Source organism: Hydractinia symbiolongicarpus, chromosome 11 (genome assembly GCF_029227915.1).
Source record: "Hydractinia symbiolongicarpus strain clone_291-10 chromosome 11, HSymV2.1, whole genome shotgun sequence".
Taxonomy (NCBI): domain Eukaryota; kingdom Metazoa; phylum Cnidaria; class Hydrozoa; order Anthoathecata; family Hydractiniidae; genus Hydractinia; species Hydractinia symbiolongicarpus.
The window spans coordinates 17,808,265-17,824,862 of record NC_079885.1 but is presented as its reverse complement, the minus strand read 5'-3'; the positions used below and the strand labels follow the sequence as shown (position 1 = coordinate 17,824,862).

The window sequence follows — 16,598 nt, the reverse complement described above, 5'->3', positions numbered from 1 at the left end:
ACAACATAAATTAACATAAATACCATAGTCATAAGAAATTTCTTGTAACTATGATTGTACGCAACAATTTAATATAAATAACTAAACCATAGTGCACATAAACAAAAAAAAGAACCGCAAGACCAAATGCTTCTGTGTCGCCTATGCAATGTTTGAGCGTTCTATGCTGAGTTGGCAAGTTTGTCTAAGTTGGGAGTGTGATAGACAATACGGGCCAAGCAAGCTCGGCCGGCACTTAGGCGCGGATTTCCATTCAAACTACTTTCACACTTCGCGCTAAAGCCATATGAGCATGCGCAGTTCTTATTCAAACCAGCGATTGCATCATACCCTACAGAGTGTGCGGCGATCGCAAAAAAAGTAGAAACAGATCCTACTTGTGCGAATCGTAAAAATGCTCTTGTTAAAAATTAGCCAATCATAATAATCCTAAAAAGTGTAAACAAAAGTCTATCAATGCTGACGCAGAGCACAAAGGATCTCTTGTTTTTTTAAAAAAACCCACGTATATCCCAAGTGGTTCAAACGGCAAAAATTATTTTTTTCTCGAAAAGTGGCGTAGCAACCAAACAAGTTCCAGCAAATGAGTTCAAATTTTGATAAAATACCCGCGCAAAATAAGACAGTTGATATTAACCAGAACACTTTTACGACGGAAGCTAAAAAATATAGATTTGTTTTTTGCATTAAAGTTTGTTTTTCGTCAGAAGGGAACGTCTGCCACACAAATTCCATATCGTTTTGCTTGTTGCTCATTGTTGCGATGAATGTTGATATTAAAAAAGCAGTGAATTTAAAATTATCAACATTCCTTGCTGCTTTTCTGGCAGAGTGATGCGAGGTTTTTGATTCACTGTAAGTTGATTTTCCAGTGTGTTTGTAGCTAGCTTTGTTACCAATTCTCTAGCGAAGTTGTTTGTTTACATTTTTAGCAACCATTGTGGTTGCTATACGGTGAAAAGTTACACCGTGCTGTATAAAACCCGTAGTGAAGGTATTTTAGCAAATCAGCGCAGCGGATTGAAAGTAGCTCTCAGTTCATAATTTGCGGCACAACCCGTGGTAATCGCCCCTCTCTAAAAAATTATAAATGCACTGGGCGTTTATATTATACTAGTCAATAAAGTCCGTGGAAAAATCCACTAAGGCAGAAGAACAATGGAAAAATAGGTTGCTTTAGATTTTGCTGACGTCAGCAGTGCTTCTACATAAAGAAAATTTGTGAAATTTAGTCATTCGTTGTCTGTAATGTGTAGAGGTTGAAACGCTGATCAAGATAATGTATGGTATCGTATGTTTTTGACAAAGGCCTAAGGAGATATAAGGGCTTAAAAATTTTTCTGACGTCGGCAAAGTCTCCACCAAAAGTTTCAAAAAAATTTCTTCACAAATTCGTACACCCGTTGCATTCATCGTATAGATCTTAAAATGCTGATCAAGAAAATGTATTTCCTATACATAAACTTTTGACAAAACGGTTGCAGAGATATCAAGGTTTAAAGGTTTTTTGATGACGTCATTAACCCGTCCATTCCAAAACGGATTTGGAGATCCAGATTTGGGAAACTTACCCAAATTGGTCCCAGGTGGTCCCTAGTTGCCCACGCGGTGAAGAATCATTGACGTCACCACCTCGTTTCCAAGTTATTTGGCCTTAAAGTTTTAAGTGCACTGTAACGGCTTCATTAATTCAATATAGGATATTGACGTTAAAGTAGTGTTATTTTTGTCGCGCCCTAACGTCAGAAAATTTAACATATTGGACATAACTTTTTCGGCAACATCAAAGGAAAATGAAGACATCCACTTTGCCTGTTACAGACACAGTCTCTATATTATTATAAGAAACTAGTGGATAAAGCCCGTGGAAAAATTCGCTTAGGCAGGAGGACAATGTAACAATTGGTTATTTTAGACCTATTGCTTATGTCAGCAGTGCATATGCAAAAACAAATTGACGAAATTCAGTTTTTTCATTGTGTCTATTGTGTAGAGCTTAAACTGCTGATCAAGAAAATGTATATGATCATGTGCTTTTTGATAAGCGGTTAATGAGATATAAGGGTTTAAAAATTTTGCTGACTTCAGCAATGGCCCGTGAAAAGTACTAATTTTTTTTGTTAGAAATCTGTATACCTGTTGCCTTCATCGTATAGATCTTGAAACGCTGATCAAGAATATGTATAGGATCATGTACTTTTGGCAAACGGTTGCAGAGATATTGGGGATTAAAGGTTTTTTTGATGACGTCATCAACCCATTGATTCCGAAACGGATTTGAGGACCCAGTTTTGGGAAACTTACCCAAATTGGTCTCAGGTGGTCCCTAGATACCCACGCAGTGAAAAATCATTGATGTCACCAGCTCGTTTCCAAGTTATTTGGCCTCAAAGTTTTAGGTGCACTGTAATGGCTTCATTATTTTAATATAGGATATTGACGGTAAAGTAGAGTTACTGACGTCGCGTCGTAACGTCATAAAATTTAACATATCAGACATGCAAAAATTGTACGAACAAGGTATCGACTGTTTTGCTCAAATATCCTGACATACTAAATCGCTAGAAAGAAACACAAGCATAAGAAAACCAATGTTTCTAAGTTCATTTATTTATTCTTATAATAAGAAGCATTTACACTAACCTCTCCTGCAACATAAAATAGATTTAAAACAGTCAGCTGAAATAATAGTAGAAAGAGAAGCCTTGTAAAACAATCTGTATAGTGAAACAATATTAATGAGTAGAAATAAGTTTTCTTGCCAAAAATTATATGTATTTTTTATCGCAATATTTCGCAAGCAATCCCCCTAAGGTATACAAACCTGCTTTAAAGCGCAATAAAATCTTGCTCTTTGAAGGAAAACGTTCTTGAGATACGACCTTTATATTCGCCTTCACTTTCCGAATCGGATGACATTGCAAGTGAGATAAAACTCTCCTCAGCTTTGCTTTCCGTTCCAACATCGTCACCACAATATTCGTCAGTATATTGTATTTCAGAAGACGGTGTTGAAGTGAACAAATTACGGATTACACTAGGTTGGCTATCATTACTAAATAGAGAAAGGAAAAAGCAAGATTACGTGCGACAACATGACCCATCGTGCTGGACGAGCATACTCATCAACTGGATCGCATGGCAAATCCCTGTTGCTTATTTGGAAAGTGATGATTGCTGGAACTGATTCCTTCCCCGTATTTTTTGTCCCGCCTTTTTTTCTGCTTATAAAACAAAAAAACTAAATAATTTGAATTACCTTTGAGCACTGATCTTGTCACTGATAAATTTTGGGATCAAATGAAGTTTACCTTTAAAGCGGAAAAAATACAAAATACAATCTCTCCGAAAACCATTGTGGAGACAATACATATGGTTTTATGCATGTAACTAACGCACCAAACGGTATATCTCCTTTTTACGTTACGAAAAAGATTTCATTTGTGCGTCATATATTTATTACAATGTTTATCAAAAGAAGAAATGGTACAGTAATTATACACCTTTTGCTTGTAACGGAGAGGCAAGAAGAGGTTCCGACTCGATTACTGCAGTTTGCGAGTCCATTCTGATTTTACGACGTTTGGGCTTATATCCTTTCGGTTTTTTTGCTCCAGACGATGTGTTGTGGTGACGCTTCCCAGATGGTAGTTTAACACGATGTATCATTTTACAGGCTTTCCCGTTATCGCAGTGACCTTTTTGCGAATATTCAACACACTCCAACACATGCTTTTTCGTACACTAAAATCAACGCAAATGATACTGCACAACAATCTGTGGATGGATAACAGAACTATGGTCAACGGCTTGTTCTGCTGGGAAAAAATTTATATTCTATACAAAAATACCGTAAATGCTTAATTCGGAATTAAAACACTCATCAAGAAGTGTGCGAGGAAAAAAATATATATATGCACATATTACGCTATACCGAGAGTAGTGCTGAATTGTTTTTACAGTTCGGCTCGGTACAGCCTATAAATAGAGCTAATAATGTATAACTCTTATACATTATGGATGTTGGTGAGAAGTACCTGTTCTTCTTTAGGGCAATACCCATTGAGAAAGTCTCCACAAACAGACGCCGACTCACCAACATTAACGTGTCTATAAGGACAGTCATCTTTCGCACATTTGCCCAAGAGAAAATACGAACAAACTGGCATCTAAATACATACAATATATTATTAAAGCAATTTTTTTTCGCGAATAAATTTAGAGCGGGATGATAACAATTAGGAAACGTTTTTATTGTAATTTAATAAGCGCCCTGCCTCTAATTGGATGCATTACCAACGTTCTTTGCTAACCTTTTTGGGATCTATTTTATGCGAAAAGACGCAGTCTCCACCTTTGCATGTACCCCTCAAAAATCTAAAAACAAAAGTGAGAAAAGCATAAAATAAAAAAACACTATAAGGAGAAGAAACATAAAGACTCTCCTTCACCTTGTGCATACTGCTATTTTTTCAGGATCGTGTATGTACCTACATTTCTTCCCTCTTTTGCATTTTCCTACAAACAAATTTAGTTTTTACATTTAATTATGAAAGAATGGTTTAGCTAAAATTATTTGAAGAAAATACACACAACCTGATGCTATGAAGTTGTATTGCATCGAATTTCAATGCTATCAATTATGTTCTTTTTCCAAATCATTGAAAAGAACATAAAGTACGCTCTGTAAAAATGTTAGATCTATGGTATGTTTATAGGAAATCATTTTTGAATAAAAAACGGTTTAAGACGGTGAGAAACATCGTCACATGTGAACAATAGTGACGTGAACGTTTATTTATTTGTAATTCCAAGCAATTTATGTTAACAAACACCTACCGAATCTGTTGTAAAATAAGCAGTATTTTGTTTTGTTCACCTTCTTTCGTTGAGCTTGCGTTAAAGACTTTCGAATCACTTTACTAAAAACAAAAGCATAAAATGTAACGGGTAAATTTCACGGAGATTCGAAAAAAAATGCGGTTTAATAAAAAGTTTTAAAACGAACTCTGTAATTTAGACGGTTGTGACTTGCCAACAACATACACTTCTTTCATAGCAACTCAATCACAATTTTTATAACTAACCTTTAAAATATTTCCACATTAAACTCACCTTGCTATTTGCCTCTTAGTGACATTGTACTTTTTTGCATTCAAAGAGTTCGAACGTTGTAACTTGAATTTAGTTTGCTTGATAATCGGTTTTATTTGTTTTTTGGAGAGTGGCTCTACATGATAATAAATAATTAGAGAAAAGATTAGGAAAAGACAACATTAGACATATCATCTGCTGAACTAAAACTTTGAAGCATATTGCTTGAGTTGTGCAATACGTGTTTAAAAGTGGAAGCAACATAGTCTTCTTGATGGAGTTGCTAGGCAATGAATTTCTTCATAGCCAAACCTATCCACTGTTTAAATAAAGACCATTCGCTGCCTGTCATTGATAAACAAACTCTACTCCAGTTGAATCGATATCTAACAATTGAACTATAACCAGAATGAAAAGGACTACTTACTTTCAACACTGTCAGACAACCTGCGCAGTGATCTGAAGTTTCCAGCCACTTTATAATTAGTTCCATGTCGTGACAATATTATGCTTTTACTTGAGGAATTTTGGTCGTGTTGTGAAGAACTTTTGTGTGGTACCTGCACCATTAAACAATAAGTTATCTATGCAGTTATCAATTTTGTAAAATGATATTGGCTGGCTGTTTTATCAGCTGGTGTGACCAAGACAGACATGAAAGATATGAGAACGTAAATACGAAGACTACTGAAAGAGTGAAGGAAAGAAAAAGTTGTAAAAAAGCTACTAAATATACAGTAAAAAAAAGTTTAATATTTCGAAAAACAAAATTATTTCAAAACGGCACCAAAATCTCAAAGATGTCCCTGGCGTGATATAGCAAGTTACGGTGGTTTACCAAGAAAAAATGTCTAAATTTCAAGAATTGTCTTTTACCTGTTTTCTGACAACAAATTCATGCTAGAATACCCTGGCAAGTAGTGCTTATGACAAATTTCAGTTTTTACTGCGCAATCTGGCACTTTTTTCAACCAACCGCAAATATAAGTGCATAGCAACGCCCATAGCAACCATTTTCGCATTTTTAGACGGCTTTTTTTTTGCCTCTCCGTCGATGTTTAATGCTTTGCAAAAGCTGGATGATATTTTAGGGCCTCCTAAGACAATATATGACAGTTCTAATATTAAATGTGGTGTTCCACACGCAGTCAGAAAGTTGTCCTAACGATGCACCCTCCGAAGTGAACTCGTCAGAGTTTCTTCGCCATCAATTAGACTTAAGACATAAGGTCTTAGGTATTTGGTGCTTTTAAGGTCGAAATAGTGCTGCCGTACACCTTTTGTCAATCCACAAGTCTAGAATGCCCATAAAATAATCTTTAAACACGTTTTTTGCCGTTTAAGTTCTGAATCCACGCAAAACAAGAATTCTCAAGATCGAAGCACACACACTTTACAATTTCTTCTGTTGATGCAGGCATTAGTATTACCTAGTGCTTAAATGAAACCGATTTTCAAATCGAAGTTTTGTCTTTCAGTTATTTTGTCGAGATATTTCCAGTTTGGCCCTGTTTTAGCCTTTCTTTCGTCCAAGAAATACCACATCAGTTGTCTGGAAGACGATTCAGCCTTACGAAAATGCGTGCACTACACGTGAACCTTGAGGAACATACGCGGCCAAAAAGGCGCTTGAAATAGCGCATGTTATTCAGTTATTTGGTTTAGCGTTGAGCAGCAAAATGTCATATTTTGCCTATATTTTACTTAGCATCGGGTAACCATGGCAACTAATGAATTAAATTTTGGACTTAATTTTGTCGTACTGTCGCTACTATGATATCCTCATCAAGTAACTTTAGAAAAGGCAATCCACTGCAATACAGTTTTTTTCCTGGTAAACCACATTAACAAATCATCTAGCACGCTACATGAGCCATAAAATTTTACGTATTTGTTATTGACTGAAATAAAGAAAATGCCAGATTTTTCACTGAGCCTTAGATTTAAAGAACTTTATACTTTTAAAATAGTCAGCTGTTGAATTCAAATTGAAAATGCGTAATGTATAAATTCTGAGGATTGTGCACAAAAGTTTAATGAACTTTTCTCACATATTTCTTGCCACCTATGTGTGACACAATTCGGTTCTTGTATAAATTTCAATTGTATAAAAGCCGAATTGTAATATGCGTACTATAAAATATATAGATTTGAGAAAAAATATTTCATGTTTGGCGTAAGCGTTTTAAAAAAATCTAAAATCTATTAATATATATCATATTTACATTCATAATAGACTTACAGCGGAGAGTGACATGACATATTTAAGCCTCCTAAACATGAATAAAATATAAACAGTCAGTAGGGAACAACACCAAGTGATTATCTACACCAAGACAATACTTTTGTATAAATTGCTTGCAACTTTACAGTGCTACGTGGAGAAACACTTTAATCTATTAAAATTTTACCTTGCAGCAAAGCTCTTTCTCCTTTTCGACATTTGATAAGAAGATATTTGATGAAATTTATTGAGAGGTAAATGACCAGCCTTAAACAATATATATGTAGAGCTACACAAAACTAAGTTACTTGCTTTGATCAGGATATGAGAAAATAAATATAATAACATACCTCACATCAAATATGCTTGACAAAATTTGACGTATATAATATACGTTTAAAAAAATAGAAACGAACAACTATGTAAACATTACATACTGTTTTGTATCTTGATTGCACGAGCTTTGTTCTTGTAACATTATATCTTCTACGAATGAAAGAATTGTCATGTTGCGAATTTATAAAGGTTTTTGGGTAAGGAAACACAGCATCTTTAGTAGGGCTATCAGTTTTGTGCCATGCAAAACAAGACTTTTTATTGAACAGTTTTGTCTCCTCATGTTGGCAGCTTTCATTGACTAGTTTATATTTTAAACGAACAACCGGCTTTGCTGTTTTGTTTTGATTCTGTTTTACCAATGTTGATTTTAGTTCTAGTTGCGTGGAAGTCCTAGTGGGTACTTTTCTATGATCTGACACACTATTAACAACTTTAAACTTGCTAACCATCTTTCTATTTTTATGTTTACTAACATTCACATCCACTTGTCGCATGGTATTTATTTTTTGTGGAATTTTTGACGATTTGTCCCATTTGTAGCGACTTTGTAAGGAGTCTGTAGATTGCATGGAGTGAGATTGAGGAGGCATATATTCTGACTTTTTTGTTATTTCAATGTTTATAGATTTGAGCAAAGGTTTCTCAAACTTGTATCTGCTGACACATGCAGATTTGCTTGGAGCCACATTCTCACAATGTCCAACAATGGTTTCGCTAAAAATAATAAACAAAATGCTTTTATAAGAAGAAAAAAAACCCTTTCACAATGTTCTAGTGAAAAATACGACTTACTTTGAATAGTATTTAGAAAAGTGAAAAAAAACCAACAAAATCAACCTACGTTTTCCTTCTAAAATCACAAGACGATCCACTTGCTTTTTTTGGTGAATGATTCTTGTCCTTCAGTTTTCTTATCATGGCTAGAACATAAGTAAAAGTCAGCCAAAACTTCTAGGTCAAAACTCGATATTAAGCCATGTATTATTATTATATTTTATTTATGTTAGTCAGTAGTCTGCGAAAAAAATCACAGATTCATCCGTCCTCACAATATAGTATTTCGTGTTTCGGTAGCACAACGTTTTTCTTGCGGACAAACAGACAAAATACAGCTATTGTTAAATCGATTATAGTATGGACTTTATGACATATTAATTGCCTTTTAGTTCTCTCGTGGTTTAACTCATGATATAAAATCGTTACTTTCGGCTTTCATGGAAAGGATCTTTTTAATATTTTTTTATAATAATAAACTTTCATGGGTTGTTTTTTGTATCATGCATGTGTTCGAGGATGAACTATACTGCAACTTAACGAAAAAACCAACTCTATATTTTCAGAACACACCTTCACACTTACTACCAACTACATTCTTTAGATCTTTGCAAAATGTCTTGTCATCTCAATGAAAATGATACGAAAATTTTTGAAATAAGGTTAAGCCAGACGCTTAATTATAAGAGTTTCTAAATTGGGACAGTTTTATGAAATTCCTAGCTAACAGACCAATAAGATCGTGATGGAATAAATGCCAGTGGTTGGTGTGGTGGTTAGTAATGATAGTGGGAAAGCAGATGGTATGACTACAAAAACAAAAACAAAAAGCACAGAGAACTAACAGAAGTACAAGCTTACTTTTTAATGTATTCATTCTTATTTTTAAAAGCTCTTTATCTTCTTCATCCTCTTCCATTATGTCTTATAGTTTTCAATTTATTTATTTACCCTAGAAGAGTAAAAACAAGTCGCTGATCACTAATGCTGATTTTCAGCAGTTTTAATTAGCTATTAAAAAAAAATACTTCAAAACACTATCTATCTAGAACACCAGGATCTAATCCCTAACTATATTACATTGTCTGCTAATATAAAAGACGTTGACAGTCCTTTGTTGACATATTTTTAACAATTTCTTAGACGTTTCTTTACAAAACATTGGTATATAGATCTTAAGAGCATTATTCAAAACCAGTAGATTATTATTCAAAATATTTTCACGCAAATGTAATGGCATAATATGTATAAGACTACAAGTTTTCTATGCATATTTTAAAAAGAAAACCATAATTTTTTTAAGTTTTGTGTTTATCCATAGAACTTTTCCTTTCTTTGAAATGTTAACTTAGAACTCAGGTAATGCAAAACATGCAACAGTCAGTTAAAGTAATCCCTTAACAGGTTTAAAATAATTGATGTCAGAATATGTCAAAATTTGCTATTACTGAAATATGACATCATAATTTATGCAGCATAATTAAATCTAAAATCTAAAAAAGACTTCTTAACCCACTTTTTAAGCTCCATAATATACGTCCAAGACAAAACATTTTTTTAAAAGTATTGATTAATTTTTATTCAGATTAAATTTAAGAAACAATTTTTTGAAATAAATCTGGTTCACCTACTGTGTGAATTTTTTTGAAAAAGTGTTTATAATAAAAAGAGATTTAAAAGAATACAACAGAAGATGTCATTGTATATTGTATAATACACTTGGAAATCCATACAGAAAAAAAATTAAATGTAAAATTAATTCTAATTCAAATAATCTAATTTAATAGCATTCATCAAGTTTGAAAGTTGACTGCTTACAATACTTTTTCTACAACAGCATGAATAAAAGTTTGAAAGTATATAAAATAGTTTATGTTAATTTTGAAAGGTTTCAACGTCACTTCAATATCACTTATATAATGATAAAAGTATTCTTACAAAAATATAAGTATGTGCCACACTGCATAAAAAAGGCTTTTTACCAATAATATCCATTCTATGAACTGAAATGACAACTGCTCAGCCTTAACAAGTAAAGACAAAATGTTAAAATTTGTGTCAAAATACAAAATTGTTTCAAACCCTATTCAAAAAGATAACAGTTTATTAATTATGAAAAATATCTGATGCATCATGAATCATGAAACAATTATTATATAACCTATGATCATTTTCAAACAAAGTGATCTAAAAAAAGTGTAATAATAGTAATAATAATAAAAATATTTCCGAGGTTTTAAAATATAAAGTAATTTACAATTTCCTTGCAACAGATAATTCCATCTTGTAAAGCTGTTACAGAAACATCTATTGTATTTAACAATCACTGTGAATTTTCTACTTGCCACATTCTGTGTGTTAACCTTGTACAGACCTAATTTCATTTTTATCATTATAACTTTTTCTAAACATGCACAACACCATCACCAGTAACTACAGGACCATCATCTTCGTCTGAATCAATAATATCCATATCACCAGAAGGTGTGTTTGTATTGTTTTTAGCTAATGGACTGATAGTGTGACCTGCACCAGACCTATTTTGCAATCGACTTTCTTGGCCTTGGTGAACTGGTTTTACAGTGACAATTAAGTTCTGACTGTTAGCTACCATCATTTCAGTAACTTGATCTAAACTTTTTCCAGATACTTCTATACCGTTCACTTCTAACACTTCATCATTTACAGACAACAACCCAGTACTCTCTGCAAGACCACCAGGAACTAACCGAGAAACAAATATTCCCGGAACCTTTTCTAGTCCTTCAGCAGTTACTCTAACACTGGTTCCATCACGAATATAAAAACCTAGTGGCTTGTCTGAATTGTGTTTGCAAAGACGTACTCTACGTATACTTTCCGGCAATATATCAACATCAATAATAGCAGATACTCTTCGAAAGTCTTGAGGAACACTAATTTGTAGACGTCTATTGACCACTGCAGCTTGTGGGTTATGACTCATATGGCGTTTGCTAACATTATGGCTGTTTATTGGTTCTGGCATGTCACCTACAATAAAAACAAACAAAAAACAGTGGATTGATAATAAGTTAAATCATTTTTGTTTTCACAACTTTTCTGATCAGGCGGAAGATAAAGCTATATATTTCTGTTTTATGTGTTATATTTGTAATATTTGTTCTTTAAATTTCTAATTTTTGAGAAATTTTATTCTTATCATGAATCTCCATTACACAAAGTATAACAAACTGCATTATACAAGTAAATCTTGTCATGAATGGCATGCATGGGCACCTGTTTGTGCCCACACACACCATAATTAATTAGGGTGTGTGATAAAACGCACACCAAAACTTTTGTATTATGAGTGATGTATTTTTGCAAAGTTCAGCAAAAGCTTCACTACAATTAATTTAAACTTGTATTTACTGTTTTGACAAACAAGAAACAATAAAGCACTTGGAATATATACACTTGGTATATAGAAATAAAAAAATAAATGAATTGTCCGTAACAAAAGGGTTTTGTTATTCATTTTCATCTTGGCAATCATAGTGTGTATGCTAAAATGATATGCAGCAATGGGGGATATAGTCAAGGTGTCTGATTTTTTTTAAAATTTTATATTTTAAGTTGCCTTTAAAGTATCAAAGATAAGAAAAGATGATTAAAAAATAATACTTGCATGCAATGTTAAATTGTAACATTTAAAAAAACTTACAATACATGTGAAATACATGTCAATGAGAACTAGAAAAAATACCATTTCTATATATATACTTAAAATGAATGGGAAAGTACAACAGATTCAAATAACTTTCAAAACAGAATATAATAAACACTTCTAGCATTGTGTTATATACAGAGAAGGCTTTTTTCTAACACACATCATTTTTATATAGTATGATATGTGATGATCACTGTACACCATATTATATTAATACAGAGTGATATACCACACACAACTTCATGTGGTCGAGTCTGATAAAGTATATGTATAATAACAATTATCACACACAGAGAACTAATTAATCTGTTCGCACAAAAAAGAAACAAATTGATCATTATTAAATTGCTAATGACTTAAACATTTTAGGAAAAATTGCAGCAACAAAACTTCTTTCACAACTTTTGATTAATAAGACCTAAACTTTTTAGCGTATATACATACCTCTTTGTATAAATAAACGAAGTAATGGCACTGCTGTACCAAGTGCATGCATAAAATTTTCTGTATTGTTGATTGGTAATAAGTCTCCATGTTGTGGATGTCTATAATATATTGAAAAAACCATCTTTTCCAAATTATGAGTTTGCTCAAGCAAATCATAAAAGTCAGTAAAATTCTCCAACTGGTCACGTTTCAAGGAAAATCGTCGAAACTCAGCCTCAAACTAAATAATTAAAAAAAAAATTAAGCAGTTATTAATCACTTTTAAGGAGTACCATCTATATGTAACTCTGCATAACTTAATTTTGCAATTTACTTTTTTTATATTGCACATTTTTTTCAATCTCTTCACAGTGAATTAATGTTCACCTACTACACAAAATATTTATCTATCTTGTGCATGCATGGTTAACATTGTGAAACAGTGGATAGCTAGCTGAGCGCTGTATAGGTTTGCCATCATTTCAGTAAAACTTACCTAAAACGCCATCAGCTTATGGTCTTAATTTTTAATACACAATAGCTAAATTCATTTTGTGTAACATGACTCTTACTTAGAGTACTCTTCTGTCCTATTATAGAAACTATCCACCCCTCTGAAGACCCTTAAGTTACGCGCTGTCTCTTATTTTGTTTAAAATTGATTATGGTTAATAATAATGGATTAGTAAAATGGGGCAGTAAAGTTTTAAAACCACAACACAACATTTACAAGGAATATATAAGGCCTGAAAATCAAAATCAAATTCTAGGGATTTATAAACTTGCTGTGCAACGTTAGCTCAGAAATGTGACATTGATTTTAACTTTTATATTAGTATGTTCTGGTATATGCTATGTGGTAAGTGCCACACAGATGGAAATACTAATGTTTTATGAAAGAGTTGAATTGGACACTATAGCAATTGTTGCAATCTTTGGCAAAAAAAAATTAGTAATATAGGTGAATTTTGTTAGCCAGGGAAAATTGATAGTTAGCCAATACAGGATAATTATATGGTATACACAGTATAATCAGGTGCTCATACTAATTATATGGCAGAGAATTTTTACTTAAATTTCCACACTTTTTTCAATATCTATCTCGCCATGGTCATCTATATAGTTCCACATAATGTTCTGTTTTAATGAAAACCAAAACAAGAACAAATAATTGTGCTAACAAAAAATTACCATATATATAATAAGCTGTATGAACAGGTAATTAGCCACATGTTGTATTATTAAACAACGCACTATTCTTATAGTTCAAGAAAAAACATGAAAAAAATTATTCCAGCCCTTGAAATAATTTTTGATCAAACAAAATGACCACAGCATTTCCAGTTTGGTCGGACATGTCTGCAGCTGATTTTAAATCTTTGTCAGACAAAAAGTCTGATAGATTTTTTTTTTTGGGCACACACATCCATTTCTTTACATGACAGAATTATTGAATAGCCCTGATCAATTTTGATCAGGACTATTTAATAATTGTGTGCATGGATCAATTTTGCAAAAAAATTACTTTAACTTTCTACATGAATTATTAGATTTTATTGAGTTAAAGCAACAAGATTTTATTTCATTTTAAAAGAAAGCATACTATTTGTTAATCACTTGGCGGATAATGATTACAAATAATTAAAACACATAATGGTCGTTCAGCATTTTTGTTTTTCTTTTAGTAATATTCCTCCAATAAGGAGGTCAAATATTACTAAAAGAAAAACAAAAATGCTGAACGACCATGTATATGTGTTTTAATTATTATATAACATACGTTCACATGAAAATGTCATTTAAAGAATTGGTTACAAATAATAAATACAAACTTGAAGTTTAAGATAAAATGTTTTCCATTTAAACTTTTCTTAGTGACGACATATACTAAAATGAGCACCCTCACTTTGTTTTTACATAGTCTGAACACATTTATTATATTTCTGGTATGTGTTCATGATTTAAGGAGCTTCAATCACAGCATATGGTAACAAAACGAAGATTAAACAGTTAATATTTGATTAGCTTGTTGAAATGCATGTTTTAATTTTCAACTTTTGAAGATATAATGTAAAGGAGTAAAGTAGCTACATTTCAAATTTCAAAGATATATAAAGGAGAAAGGTAGCTACAGTAACGTGTCGAACAAAATGACAGGCCAAAATCGATTTTTCAGACAATTTTGCGTTTGGGTCTGAAGACCTGGTCAGTTGTGAAGAACATGAAGAAGCCTTCAATTACAATTAATATCAACAAAAATATATGGAAATTTAGGTAAAAAATGTCTTATGTACAGTGTAAGTAGCTGTATATACACTGTACGTACTGTATAATTATCCTGGATCAGCTAACTATATCCAGTGGTAGAGTCATCTGAGTCCTGAAAATGGGGTCAGTTGATGAATAAAAACTTAAAAATTGGGTCTAAACTATCAAGCAATGAATGTGCTGCATTAAATAGATATTTAATGATAACTTGCACACTTCTTTAATTAGAGCTTCTGAGTTTTTCAAGGCATTTACAGCCGGAATTTTAGAGTTAAGCATGATAATAATAATGCCCAGTACTGGCTGTGGTGAGACAATAAACATATAATATTTTTTGTTGTGGTAGTTCTTCCAACACAGAATGTTAAAGTTTGCGATCTGTAAATAGGGTCAGTCCGGTGACTTTAAACAAAAATATTTGTGGCATCTGCCTTCACTGCCGACTGATTTTTGCGCCTGGCCAACCTTACCAAGGTCAAGAAAAACTCGTATAATTTTTATCAGACTTGATGCTAATTGGTTACTGTGTACAGTTATGTGAAGTACATAGTTTCTCACATAGTTTTAAAAAAATTTGTGCAACATTTTTTTTGGTCTAGCTAGCTATAGCTACAAAAAAACAATTTTATCAACACTACACCTTGTCTTGTGTGTCCATTTACGCTTTAGAAAAACTACACAATTGAAAATGATAATTATTTGCTAGTTAGAAAGTGCTTAGGATTCATAGGTAGCCAAACAAATTGCTAAGCTTCAGAACTTGGCAATTTAGTTCAGCCCAGCAAGCTAAATGTACACAAATTGTCTGACATTACCTTAGATTTAACTTCAATTAAAGACAAATCTACTTGTGCCTGAACTTTCTTTCTATGCGACATCTTTCCAGTTTGTTAGCAACAGTCAAAAATAAAAAGAAAGGTTCATAACACACTCAACTCAACGAACGCCATTGTATTGTGATTCATGCCATTAAAATGTTTACCATGTTTACAACTTTTTTATTTTTAGCTGATACCGCAATTTTATTATCATGGAGATAATAACTAACCTCCGTAATAATAAGGAGTTTACGCAACGGATGTATTTGTCCCGTAAATTTATGGCTAGAACAACACCAAAAGAAGTCGTATATGTATAAACACAAATTCACAAATTTTCACTTCTTATCTAAAAGGCAGAAAAGAAATTACACTACAGGGATTAAAACCTACTGTACCATACGCGCATGCGCAGTATCATGTGGGGAGTGTAAAAGAGTCCGATCGTTATAAGGATGAAAGAGTTCTAATGCATCATCCAGACATAAAGTACACAATGCATGATGTTGTAAATCAGAAATAAATCAGCTGTGTTTTACGTCACAATGAACGAACAAAGCAAATTTAAATTAAATAAAAGATCAATTGAACCACAAGAGCCTACTATATATTAAATCAAAAGTCTGAAAGTGCAATTGGTTGACAACACATTGGGGTATGGTTACTTTTTGACGAAGAACGAGTAAGCTCAGGGACTCACGCTAAAGCTTCCCTGTGGTAGTTGATTTCCGCCAGCGAAGGCGGAATCTTTAAAATCACCTGACGAGATAGAGAGATAGAGACAGCGCAGCTAGGCTGGACACCCGAAACTTATCCAGGCTAAAGATTTTTTCTGAGAACGAGGCTAAAATGAGTTTTAAGCCAATAAGAATCCTAGCAGTGCAACCGATTGTTTTATTATCCAATGAACAATACTTTATTTTAAAGTTTATATGCTATCGAAAGTTAAAGCTCGTGCAGTATA

The 16,598-nt window shown here is 32.9% G+C and overlaps 2 protein-coding genes across 2 annotated transcripts; both read right to left on the bottom strand.

The window, feature by feature from the left end:
* Positions 1-2,594: 2,594 nt before the first annotated feature.
* LOC130613790 (uncharacterized) lies at positions 2,595-9,547 on the bottom strand. Its single transcript, XM_057435131.1, has 14 exons — positions 9,293-9,547; positions 8,499-8,577; positions 7,756-8,371; positions 7,506-7,585; positions 7,337-7,367; positions 5,522-5,654; positions 5,116-5,230; positions 4,840-4,922; positions 4,452-4,518; positions 4,314-4,377; positions 4,038-4,169; positions 3,504-3,744; positions 3,260-3,311; positions 2,595-3,055 (listed from the first exon to the last, which is right to left on the bottom strand). Exons 1-14 carry the CDS (start codon positions 9,348-9,350, stop codon positions 2,830-2,832), a joined length of 1,977 nt encoding a protein of 658 aa, XP_057291114.1. The 5' UTR covers positions 9,351-9,547; the 3' UTR covers positions 2,595-2,829.
* Positions 9,548-10,127: 580 nt separating this feature from the next.
* LOC130613791 (partitioning defective 6 homolog gamma-like) lies at positions 10,128-15,799 on the bottom strand. The gene is made up of 3 exons (XM_057435132.1): positions 15,632-15,799; positions 12,567-12,789; positions 10,128-11,443 (listed from the first exon to the last, which is right to left on the bottom strand). Exons 1-3 carry the CDS (start codon positions 15,692-15,694, stop codon positions 10,836-10,838), a joined length of 894 nt encoding a protein of 297 aa, XP_057291115.1. The 5' UTR covers positions 15,695-15,799; the 3' UTR covers positions 10,128-10,835.
* Between the last annotated feature and the right edge of the window lie 799 nt (positions 15,800-16,598).

Excerpts from the sequence above, each read along its gene's own strand:
- LOC130613790 (XM_057435131.1), bottom strand. The coding sequence starts at position 9,350 with ATGGAAGAGGATGAAGAAGATAAAGAGCTTTTAAAAATAAGAATGAAT. Across the intron at positions 5,231-5,521 it reads GTTGTCTGACAGTGTTGAAA|AGCCACTCTCCAAAAAACAA; the intron begins GTAAGTAGTCCT and ends ATTATCATGTAG. Across the intron at positions 3,312-3,503 it reads CTCTCCGTTACAAGCAAAAG|GTAAACTTCATTTGATCCCA; the intron begins GTGTATAATTAC and ends TCCGCTTTAAAG.
- LOC130613791 (XM_057435132.1), bottom strand. The coding sequence starts at position 15,694 with ATGTCGCATAGAAAGAAAGTTCAGGCACAAGTAGATTTGTCTTTAATT. Across the intron at positions 12,790-15,631 it reads TAATTGAAGTTAAATCTAAG|TTTGAGGCTGAGTTTCGACG; the intron begins GTAATGTCAGAC and ends TTAATTATTTAG. Across the intron at positions 11,444-12,566 it reads TCGTTTATTTATACAAAGAG|GTGACATGCCAGAACCAATA; the intron begins GTATGTATATAC and ends TTTTTATTGTAG.